Genomic DNA, 12,459 nt, shown 5'->3' with positions numbered 1-12,459 from the left:
AGACGCTATAAAAACAATAGTTAGAAAAAACTGACTAACCTTCGCGGTTGGCAGTGTTAAAAATTTGTGGAATAAATTACTAAAAATATACTTAGGATGTATATAATGAAGGTTTTAATCATTACACGGAGTAATGTGTAGTTCCGTCACTTTAGATAAATAAAAATTACAAAAAAAAACTAAAGTTCTTGGCCTTGGCTATCCATTAAAAGTCTTTTGATGTGATTTAAAACATGGAGCTAACACAATACCATATCCGTTGCCATGGTTACGCAGCTTATATCTTTAAATAGGTTTTGTAGTAATTATTACTACATAATAGACGACATTTATTACGCCGTTACATACATCTTATATTAAGTTGAAATCCAATTAAATAAAACTAAAACACTACACTAAGAGTAAAGAATAATTGTATCACGTTGAAAATATGAGATTTCTTTTGAATTGTTTAAAATGACTTTAAATATTGCTAGTTCCACAAATGTAAATAAATAACAACCGCTGTGAAAGAAATTCGATAATGTTTGTTTTAACTGTTCATACAATACAGAGGTCTGTCCTTATTATTATTAAAGATTTTCTTTACATTCATATTGCCTATCCAGTGTCTGATTGTGCCCGCATCGTTTCCCTTTCACACTTGCATAATAATGCAATAATGAAACGTTAAATAAGGAGGGCACCGAACGGACCTATCACTATGCGAGATCATATTCTCCTAACATTAATATTCAGATAACAGACCATTGAAAGTGTAAAAAGCTACTTGAGTATGTCGATATTAATATGTCAAAATTTTGGTATGAATTTGTTTTAGAAAAAGAAAGATGTTCTGAAAGTATGTTTGCGAATAGGCTTTCAATTACATTAAGATTACATAAACTTGCTTAATTAGAAAAATTAAGTCCACATAGTATTTGCCTAATAAAATCAGGAAGTGTTCGATAAAATGTTTTTTTTAAATATATGTGTCTTTATTAAGACATCATGGAAAATTACGTTCTACCCTAATTTACTAATAAGGATATTTAATATAAGAAAGTGTTGAATAACACTAATTACAGTCTCTTATAAATAGATGACACTGTGTTCTTGTGTTCTATTTTTTTTACCACTGTTTAGCACTTAAGGCTAACGTACACTTACACTAATTCAGTATTTCAAATGGTTACGAATTAAGATTTATGATTAGATAAATGTATGATAAACTTATTTTTTAACTTACGTGTAATTATTAAAATTGATTTATAAAAATAATAAATGGAAAATCAGAACAAATTACAAAAGTTCCCTGTGGCAGTGAACCTTTAACACTAGCATTTCCTCGCTGTATTGCGATACTTGTACATAATGATTAGATTTTTCATTAAAGATTAGAGCTTTCGTAATAATTTCATTAGCGATCCTATAGGATTTGTATAATAAATAAGTAAGTTAAAACCGTTATGATGTACGACGAGTGAACGTCGAACTATGATTAAGTTCATAAGGCATCACCATATGAAGATTTTGATTTGATTAGGACTTAAATTGGAGAGAAACAATAACTCGAAAAACGTGTTTGAACTTTACGTGATATTTATTGTAATTCATATCACAAACTTAATATCGTTTATATGAATATTGTGGTTTCGAACCACAAAACACTTTTGTTAAGTGAAAACATTCACCAGCAACCCGAATCGTGGCAGTCATTGTATGAATCCTTTGTTTGTTTAGATGTCTGTCAATGTTTACTTTAACCACATAAACAATACGTAAAGAAGAATAAATTACTAACGTTGAATTTCTATTCAAGGTATGGATGCATAATTGTTACTCTTTTACAGTGGTTTAACTTGAAGTCCGGCTGATATCTCTTAATAAGGATCAGCACTTGAGCTTTTCAAGAACTATGTTACCAAGAGCACCACACAACAACTCAACTCTTCGTGAATCGCTGCCTTCACTAAATCCTTGTAATACTCTGTCGCAAAAGAATCTCTAATCATCAGTTATGGGACCTTTGCAATGAGGTACCAATTGAAAGGTCCATAAAACGCCGATAGTGCAAATAAGTGGTTCATACGCTCCAGAGTGATCCAAGTCACATTGCCAAGCAAGCCTTGGGCTGGTATCCTTAAGGCAAAAGGAAACGTGGCGGCCGCCCATAATAGACCTGACAACGAATCATAATTGCGGAGGATACTGGAATGATGTAGAGGAAAATTATCTAGTTTTCTACGCTTGATGCTGAGGCATCCTTATGCTATTTACCCTAAATGGTGCTTCTGCCCCTCCCCCTTATCGTAATTGGGTATTGACGAACATGTCCCCTAAGGCTTTTGGCTGTTACAGAGTACAGGCGCCAGTGCCTTTTAGAAAGGATATTCAATTTCAGAGAACATGTAAACAACTGCTTCCATAATTCATTAAGTACTGATTATCTTTGCAGAAAGCATCCTTAGGTCGTATAGAGTCACGGAGGATGTAATTTATTGTTACTTGGTGCGTTATGTTTTATTTTTGCAATTCATACTTTGACCGCTCACCGCTCCGATGTCCGGTCAAGGTCACCAAATTCTTTTTAACATACGCTGAACTCTGGACTTTGGTTGTTTTGTAATTCTCAAAATTATTTTAAAAACGAGAATGCAAAACCATTTCGAAGAAACTGTGTATCAATCAACACAATACGCATTTATTAAACATTGAACTGATATAATAAATAAGAGTTTTTTACACAATACCTATTCCATGGCTGACAACCACATACTACTTTTATTACCACTGCTTTGAAAGCATTTTGATTTCCCATACCTTAATACATTCTCATATCTGTACCTAACCCAAGAAAGTTTCCAAGACATTAGATTATTAGTATACGCTTCTTATATCGCTTTTGAATTATTTTTTTTTAATTGTCAGCACAAAGACATCATTTAACATTACGATCTACCATTTAAGACTAATAAGTAATTTAAAATTAACATAATTGATTAAAAAGTGTCATCCGTTTTAGTTACAGTCCCTATTAAGGGAAAGCCTCTGTTCTTGTGTACTATTTTCCAATCGCCGATGTTTAGAAATTAAAGCAGTGTATCCCAACGTGGGGCCCATGTCCCATAGGGGGCAATCGAAATCTAGATTTCAAGGATCTTAATTTTAATATATATAAAAATCTTAGTGAACATTATTTGGAATTAGAAATAGAGATTTTTATTAGTTTTGATAATTTACTTATTGTTTCGTTAACAATTTCCTAGTGATTGCTAGTGGGAAACACTGACTTGAACGTCGGAAAGACTAACATGCACTCACAGTACTCTCCTCACTAGGCTCGTGGTGTCAAAAAATTTAATAGAATAAAATTGCTTGAATTACGAGAATTACAAGATGGCACTTGCAAATAATCAGTAAAAATCTCTGGCAGAATATTGTTACAGATATATGTGTTGTGGAACAAGTTTCCAAAAAATGCTACATTCCTTGTAACCTACATCATCTGACCTTAAATATGGATTTAAGTTTATGTGAATAGTGAGAATTTAATGTTTAATTAAAAATTATTTAGACAATCATTGTCTTTATCCTTAATGTAGTCAAATCAAGACAATATATTTTTTTACAAAAAACTTTAACATTTTATTTAAATAATGTAAAAGTTATATAAATTAGTGTTTGCCTTTATTTATTATTACTTAATTTTGTAATTAAGTATTTTTATTAGTGTATGTTAATGCTTCTCACAAACATTGAATTAATATGAATCAAATAAGTAAAATCGCATCGGGTAAGAAACCTTCCGTCAAGTCGATAAACAAAATTTCAAAGTAAACAAGTTTTTACAGAGATAAATCATCTTATTGTCTACTTGCGTCACGTTATCATCATTATGAATTGAAGTTAATTTTTATTGCATTAAAATTTACTAAGCATAAAAAGAATTCATTTCTGTCTTAGAATTATTATTGTTATTAAATTTTAAAAGATTATTTCTTTACTTATAATAAAAACGTATAATTTTAGTCTGAAGGCCTCTGCGGATTTGTATAATTATTGTTTAGATAGATGGTGTTTTATTAATACAATAAATATTACCTTCTTTTAATTAAAAACAATAAAATATATTAATCGGTATATTTTATATTATCTATGTAATTATCAGACTTTCTTAGTTATCAAAATTACAGTAACTGCTTTCTACATTTTTAAAGGCTGGGAACGCACTTGCGAGCGGCCTGGTAATGTGAGTGTCCATGGGCGGCGATATTACTTAAAACCAGGTGAGCGTTACGCCTTCTGTTGCATAAAAAACAAATTTAACTTAATTTCTTCATTTATTTTATTTTTAATTTAAAAATCAGTTTCAATAAAAATACAACAAAGTTACAATGTAGTGTACAAGTTCCAAGAATAATATCATCTAATTCTCGAAAGAATAATTAAAATTTTCCTTCTATTCGATTGAATAATTTATTATTAACTAACATTACGATAGACCAAGACAAGTCTCCTACACCTTGACAGATACTCGAAATACACAATATTTTTTTAATAAGGCCAATTATCGTGTAAAATAAATAAGTTGCCCAATTAACCGAAGGTAAAATAAATTTCTGTAAACAAAAAACCTTTTAAGACATATTACTACAGAGAACTTACACGAAAATCCTTTTTGTGTTTCACTGCACATATAACACTTAACACTAAATAGTAACTTTTGCTTTGCGAGTGTTTAGCATTTGCTGTGGCACCGTCCATTCGCCATCACACGACAGTAATGACTGCAGAAGTTTCAAATTAAGCAAACATCTTGCGCGAGCGCTATTCCGTACATTTGCATAATGAAATAAGTTGACGACCTTTACTTTGGGTGGACTACACACACGTTGTTGAGACAGTGCTTAATATGGAGGAAGTAAAAAAATATGAATTTCAGGAATCAGGTCAATTTCTAATAATAAAATAATCATAAATAACATTTTTAAAATATTTAAAATGCTATTTATGATTATTTTAAAGGGATTTTTAGGTTTTAAAAATATTTTATTATATACAATAAGACATTTTTTTCGTACGACATAGGTAGTTTTGATAATCAGACAGAATGTATACTAATTTTTGATAATCCTTTTGCACGCATTTTCTCTATCAATCAATACGAGTAGTCATACTCCATACGAAATATTATTTTTGATATTCGAACTGAGAACCCAACTCAATAAACTGATAAAAACCAAACTATTCAAAATTAAACTACGGAAGCAATTGTTTAGTATTTAGTTTCTTACTAATTGCTTAATTAAAGCATTCAGATTGGAATTTTATTAAATTTTAGCAATCAACACCTTGACCCACTAAATATTGTTTAATTTTATTGACGCACCTTATCAAGCACATTGCCAGATATCTCATATCACCGATAAGGACTGATTCACAACTGTAGTCACTTCTAAACTATTGTTCAAATCGGATGGATTTTGTAATTGACATATAATAATTGTTTATTTGGTATAAGTGAACATCCATAATCGTGTTTAAAAATTTCAGTTTTAGTTTTTCAGTAGATTTCATAATAGTGTAGTATGGGTTTGCACGATTATAATTTAATTCTAAATTATTGAAGCGAAAATAGGCTCAAAAATGAGTTTAATTAGGACAGAAAGGAGTGACGTCGCTGCAAGCGAAGGGCGGGACAGCGCCTGCTATTTTTGCAATGATTCATTCGAAATGGGAAAATTACAAGTAAGTAACAAGTCAGTAATTAGTTTACAAAGGGAATCAGAAGGAGACTGATGAGTGGAACACGTAAAAAATGCAGCTCATAAGAGTACTCTATCAGTAAACTTCAATCAAAGTCTAATCTAATATCAATACGGGTCAAACCAATCTTCCTGCTTGGTATGATTCTGCCAGTGCTCCAGAGACTATAATATGCTATGCATTTCTACCTACATAATAGCAATGGTTCTATTTTTAGTAGTAAGTATATTTCCCGTTTCCCTATTTTCAATACAACCGGGATCAAAGCGTCTACAAAAGTATGAATAATGGTTATAATGTAATTAAGGTAAACTATAATATAAATGTAAAGATTTTAATAAATAACATTTAAAGTATTTCATGAACAAGAATATCAACCTTTCAAGGCTGCACAGATCACATACGTGACCTCACGGAGATGATTTCAGGGGATTAGGTTGGGTTTGAGCACGTCTTACCGATTGTACTATAAATTATACTTTATGCTTATCAGTGAATCCATCTTTGTTATTTCTTAAAGATATTGACAAAAAATCACACTACATGATAAAGAATATTATTACGAAATGTCCAGATTTTTATTTGTTTAATGTTATTAACAGATATGTCTATTACAATATTATAGACACATTACATATATTTGTATACGAAACGTTTAAATTTTAGAATCACCTAAAGCAATGCGGCAGCATATTGGAACAGTGTCCGCTGCGTTGCGGTGCCTGGATTCAGAGGAAGCACAGGGACACACACGTCAAGGACTGTCCCATGATGGACAAGGTAAATGGAGCTTAGTAATCCACAAAATTATAACATAATTTTAACGCAAGAGATAGGTAGGTTAGGTTAGTGGCTTTCTGCTTAGGGCTATAGCCTGTAAGTCTTATAGAGAATATGAAAAAGAAAAAAGGAAAAACATTAAATTGATTAAAGCACACACATATAAAAGAAATACAAACACAATAACATCAATTAAAAACGGGCCTAACTCTCGTGACAGCTAAATTCAAAACAAAAATTTAATAATTAAAAAAATATATACCTATAAACATAATAAACAAGTCAAATGAAAAACACAAACAAACACAGAACATATGAGGCAATACAACTAAATTCCCAACCCAGCCGACATTCCGAAAGATAACTTTTACTTTTTAGTTTGTTAGACGTAATGCCTTGGATGACGCTGATTGGTGGAGGAGGCTGGTTGTTATTGCTATTTTCAAATATGTACTATAATTTCAAATATTACATTTTAATTCTATATATTATATTATTACTTAAGAAATATTAATTTAAAGTCGAAGACATTCCCGACGCGATACGACGTTAGTCCTTAACGATAAAACGATCAGCTAATGCATCTTTAACGCACTACACTTATTTCTCGATAGAGATAACCAGGGTTTACCTGCACAACGGAAATTCTCAAATCTTTAAATTAGTCAGAATTACAGAATTTAATTAAGATCAGTGTTAGCTAGTGGTTTTAGTCTTTCGTCCCCGATATCGTAGGTATATCACGAGGAAACCGGCTTGCTTCAGACCGAAAAAGTCGACGAGGTGTGTCAGGCACAAGAGGCTTACACTTAATTGTCTATTAGATTGACAAATGATCATGAAACAGATTCAGAAATCTGAGGCGCCCTAAAAAGGTTGTAGCGCCACTGATTTTTTATCAACAACAAACTTATTTATCTATTTGTGTTTTCAGAATCGCAACAGTGTATCTCCTACTCATGTCCGAGTGTCAGACCCTGAACCTCCTTCTCAGAACAAACACACTTGGTCACCTAGAGCTGTCCCATTGGAGGAATGCGTCTTGTATTTGGAGAAAGAACTAGCTAACATCAAGTAATTATTAACAATAAGAGTATAACGTAATAACCGTTAATAGTATGGGCAGTGCTTAAGGCACTATTTGTAAAGCATAATAATCAGTAATATGATCCACAACAACTCAAATGTATATTAACCGAACAAACTTTTACATTAATAACAGAAATAAAATCTATCGCACTGTGTCAAAAGTAAGGCTCAGTGAGACCAAAGATTGTTATAGCAAGAAACTAACACATTAAGCGACGTTATCATCTAAAATGTAAAAACGATGGACGCTTTTCTCCGCCACCGACACACGTCATGTAATACTTAATAAGCAGATGAAAATGTTTTCCAGACAAAATATTTCAGAAGATGATTGCCAAATAAATTAAGCAAAACTTTCCGTGTAATTTCTCCGCTGTCATTTATTATCGTCATTATAGACCAATGTTCCTTCCCTATAGATTAGTCCTAACAGAAGAATCAAGCAACCGCGACCTCCAATCAACGGAACTGGAAAACCTTCGCTCCAAGTTAGTGCTGGTGGAAGATCGGGCCCAGCATTTTCTCTCCACTCTTGTGTCTCTCCGAGCAGCACTGGACGATGAGGCAGAGAGGTCAGCTAACTGGGCGGCGCAGTTTAAGCACGACCTTTCTAATGTGCAGCTGGCTTTGCAAGTATGCACTGTTATTAATGTATATCATATGTTATATATTTAATTTAATTATTACATATAAGCATTTATTTTGTCAAAATATCATAGTATTTATTTGCATTTGGTCAGGAGCTGCAAAGCCAGCAGCTGACAACCACGATGCGACTGGAAAGTGCTATCAGCAGCATCGTGCATGAGCAGAACGAGAGAGAACTATTAGAGCAGGCACTCACGCAACATGACAATAGAATAAGGACTATCAATAAGCTAGGTATTATATAGCAATATCGAATCTTGTTTTTTGTTGATTGATAATAAATATAGCCAAGAATTAGGTTTGGCGGCGGTTTTTGTATGGATCAAATAAATCACTTTGTTTGAATATGGGTAACAACCGACTTCAATGGCAATATCAAGGGGGGGGGGGGGGGGGAAGTGGGGACGCCTAATGATCAGTGAAAGATGTAGTTAATGTCTCAGTAGGGCACTTGATCATATTGCCATCATGTACTTTCATAACATAACATTTTCAGAAGAGGTAATCGAATACATTAAGCAAACTGTGGAAGAGGAGAGACAGCGTAATTCTGAAAACCAAGCAGCATTGGAAGCCGAACTGATGGAAGCTCGACGATCTTCTCAGCAATTAGCACATCTCTCCACCCTAAGAGTACAATTGCAAAATGCTACTTCAGAGAATCCCGTGAGTTTGATGCGCAAATAATCAGAAAGTTATGGAAATTCATTTTTGTACATTCATTCAAAAGCGATGAATAAAAAAATATTGAGATTGTTTTTGAAGACGTAACTTTTAAAATAACTACTTTATATCCAGGCATTTGATCGTTTGGCGGTGCTGGAAGTTGCCACGGCCGATGTGAGAGCTGAAGCAGCAGAACACTCTAATAAAATGGATATTATTTCACGAGATCTACGTGCTCTAACCAAAAGTTACAACAAGATGAGGTCAGAACTAGCAGATTTCCAAGCAAGAATGACATTGGAACACCCAGAGAGCGGCAGTCACACTGGTAAAATTAACTATAATTTGTCAATAAAGATATTTTTATGTATAATATATAAATACTATAAACATCTGTAAATCTAGTGCCCAAGAAAACCAGTCATTACCTTGATAATTTAAAAAGATATGTTAAAATAAAAGTTGAATTAACTGATAAATTTAATAATTTTTTGTCATAACTTGACGTTTCCATTGCTGATTACGTATGTATAGTATATAATTAAATGAATCGCGTTGGAGAGAAGAGATGAAATGCGTCAATGTTTTTGAACCAAAAACGGACAACGACATTTTACTATTTATTTCAAGGTCAGTTCATCTGGAGGATAGATAAGTTCTCGTCTCGCATGAAGGACGCAAAGGAAAAGGATACCGTGTTGACAAGCCCACTCTTCCGGACCAGCAACTATGGGTATACATTGAAGGTAAGCTGTATAAAATCAGAAGAAATACAATTTGTCCCTATCAACACTGTTCATACACAAGAAAACATATTTCGTTTTCAAGGTCATACGTTCATTCTATAAGAGGTAAGTACATAGAAAATCTTATTAGATAAATATGCTTTCATGTCGTAAGACATTAAGAGTCGACTTGTACGAAGGATATGATATATGGAGGATGTTATAAGTTAAGAGAAACATTGATGGCGCATTTCCTAGATATTATAATATATATTACAGGCGGAATTAAATCTAAACGGTATAGGCAAGTGGAAGGGTCGTCACATCACATGTACTGTGAGGTTGGTGCCCGGTCCATATGACCCACTTCTGGAGTGGCCTTGTGACCTCAACATTAACATCGTGCTAAAAGATCAGCCAGCTAATCGAAGTCAGGTAAAGACAACGAAGACCATTCACTACTTCACCCCGTATTATGAATTTTATGTAGCCAATTTATTTGAAGTGATTTTTATAGGTATTCAATATGAATTTAAACAACTGATAATATCGTGTCAAGAGTTCGACATTCTACTAAACTTTATTAAACAACGATTTTTAGACAATGGACATAGTAAAATCTCTGCAGCTCCGTCGAAAATCAAAGCTGAAGGAAGATGCCAACGAAAGAAGCAAATCAACCGAGAGTTTGGATCAAGGCATCTTACAAATGAAGAGACAGCACATCTTCATACCACACGCCAGCCTGGACAAGTTCGAGTATATTAAGAATGACGTCATGTTCTTTGAGTTTATAGTTAATCAATAATATTTAATATTGACTATCGATTTACAATATATGGAATATATTTTATTATGAGCCGTATAGATGAAAATATTGATTACTCCGTATAAACTTATAAATGCAAAGCGTCAGTTTATTATTATTTACTTTAAGTTGTATTGCTTTATAGCCGGCAACGCATTCGCGAACCCTGTGGCATTGAGTGTCCATGGGCGTTTAAACCCTGGTCTTTAAAAAGTCTTCGGCGATACTAGACTAGGCGACATTCGCCGTTATATCCATTTTAAAGATTCATTACGCGTAGTGTAACTTTTATAAAGGTGGGTCTGATAATACAAAAATAAAAACATTTGACTTGATTACCTCTCTCAGAATAAAGCGTCTGTAAATGTGTTAAGTAGTTTTAGAAGGCAAGACATTTTTATACCATTAAGAGGGCTCCACTTATTTTTTTTATATCACTAGATACAGCGAGCTACTTTAAGCAATTTAGTAATTGGATGACGTGTCCTGTCTCTGTGTCTCACTAGTTGTGATAACAAGAAACTAATCCACCGTACTTATTTATGAATACATGACAAATGATTTTACATAATACTGCGCCAGTAGTAATTCGAAATCAAACTAAACTAGTGTTAGTATCATTGCTAGTGCCGTGGAATTGTGTAGGAAGTGCAAGCATACGTTAAGAGACTTTAAATATGGTGAAATCACTTTGTAAAGCACCCAATTTTATCTTACACTTTTACCTGGGGGAGTATGTACGGCTGTGCATTTGTCTCACTCAGGCTCTCGTAGTTTTTCAAGCATGGCAATTACCTAAATTGTCGAAGTTACGCCCCGAGAGTATAGCCGAAGCTTCTCTCTTCAGCATTACATAGCATTAAATTATAATATTTCCTTTGTTTAACGAGGGCTGATAATAAATAGTGTACAATTAAGTTTAAATCATTTGAGACATCCTCACTGACCCATGAACCATACACAAGAGCTATAATAATAGAATTTTAGAATAAATTACGCGATTATTTTTTTAAAATAATTTTCGCAATAATAATAATCCTAAATTTAAGTTTATTATATTTAGTATTAAAACTTTGTTTTAAACGTATTGGCATTTATTTTTCTATTGAAAAGATATCAGTGCCAATATGGATATTACGTAAAAATATAAGGAAAATGGTAATAATTAAGAAACCCATTTTACCATACAAATAAATTAAGGCGGAAAACGGTCGGTGAAAAACGGCAACGCCGCGCATAGGCGTCCTAGATCGGAGGATTAAAAGAATACCTATAACCGGGACGAAAATATTATAGCTAAGTTCACTTGTGTCGAAATCATAACAATTAAGATTAATAGGATATGATTGGTTACTTTTTCGATGTTCAGAAGTGTTGTATGAATATTTCAACAAATCTCCACTATGTCTAATCTGTGCCGTGTAGCCTATGATAAATGTATCTTTTCCATACATTCAATAAGGTCTACGTTTGATTAAATTGTCTTAACTCACGTTGTTAAACTTAATGTAAAAAACTAGAACTGTCGGGGACATCAAAGAATTTTGTGCATTGTTCAAATTGGTTATAATTGTATTACCTATCATAACAAATGAGTCGATCTACGTGCAGGTAAGATGATAATTTTGTGTATGAAAATTTCAATTAAAAAGGTACAAAATTAACTTTTACTGATGTCTAAAAAAATTCTATAGGTTATCAGCAAATATTAATTTACATTTATATACCTATAGTTAATTGGTGTTTGTACTCCTAGATTCTTAAACTACCTACTACCGCTATTATCAAATCACTTATTAGTTCATATTGGGTTTTTAGTAAAAACCCAAAATGAATGTAAAAACTTTTTACAAATCACAATTTCTTTATTCGTAAGACTTAAGATTAATACTCGCGCATAATAGTCTAAGATCCCGATATAAAACGACCTTCACTGAGATGTTTATTTTATGAAACGTATCTTATATTTTATTTAATATGTCAATAAATATTTTG

At 32.7% G+C, this 12,459-nt stretch overlaps 2 protein-coding genes across 4 annotated transcripts in view; one reads left to right on the top strand and one right to left on the bottom strand.

Moving 5' to 3' along the window:
* LOC123711832 overlaps nucleotides 1-4,750 on the bottom strand; it is a 43,742-nt gene extending 38,992 nt beyond the window's left edge. For both annotated transcript variants that reach the window (XM_045664659.1, XM_045664660.1), the window contains exon 1: nucleotides 4,648-4,750. The gene's annotated coding sequence lies outside the window, so the exon portion shown is untranslated. The remainder of the gene's footprint in view (nucleotides 1-4,647) is intronic.
* A 698-nt stretch (nucleotides 4,751-5,448) lies between these two features.
* Nucleotides 5,449-10,553, top strand: LOC123712568 (TNF receptor-associated factor 5). 2 transcript variants are annotated; one of them, XM_045665733.1, is made up of 10 exons: nucleotides 5,449-5,730; nucleotides 6,415-6,528; nucleotides 7,463-7,602; nucleotides 8,037-8,250; nucleotides 8,358-8,499; nucleotides 8,762-8,931; nucleotides 9,064-9,259; nucleotides 9,562-9,677; nucleotides 9,936-10,091; nucleotides 10,258-10,550. In XM_045665733.1, exons 1-10 carry the CDS (start codon nucleotides 5,629-5,631, stop codon nucleotides 10,462-10,464), a joined length of 1,557 nt encoding a protein of 518 aa, XP_045521689.1. In that variant the 5' UTR covers nucleotides 5,449-5,628; the 3' UTR covers nucleotides 10,465-10,550. The 2 variants fall into 2 exon arrangements, with proteins under 2 accessions (XP_045521689.1, XP_045521690.1); XM_045665734.1 differs by lacking the exon at nucleotides 9,936-10,091 and having other exon boundaries at nucleotides 10,258-10,553.
* Nucleotides 10,554-12,459: the final 1,906 nt, after the last annotated feature.

This window comes from Pieris brassicae, chromosome 7 (assembly GCF_905147105.1).
Source record: "Pieris brassicae chromosome 7, ilPieBrab1.1, whole genome shotgun sequence".
NCBI lineage: Eukaryota > Metazoa > Arthropoda > Insecta > Lepidoptera > Pieridae > Pieris > Pieris brassicae.
The sequence above is the reverse complement of the archived record's forward strand: the minus strand, read 5'-3'. Positions and strand labels throughout refer to the sequence as shown.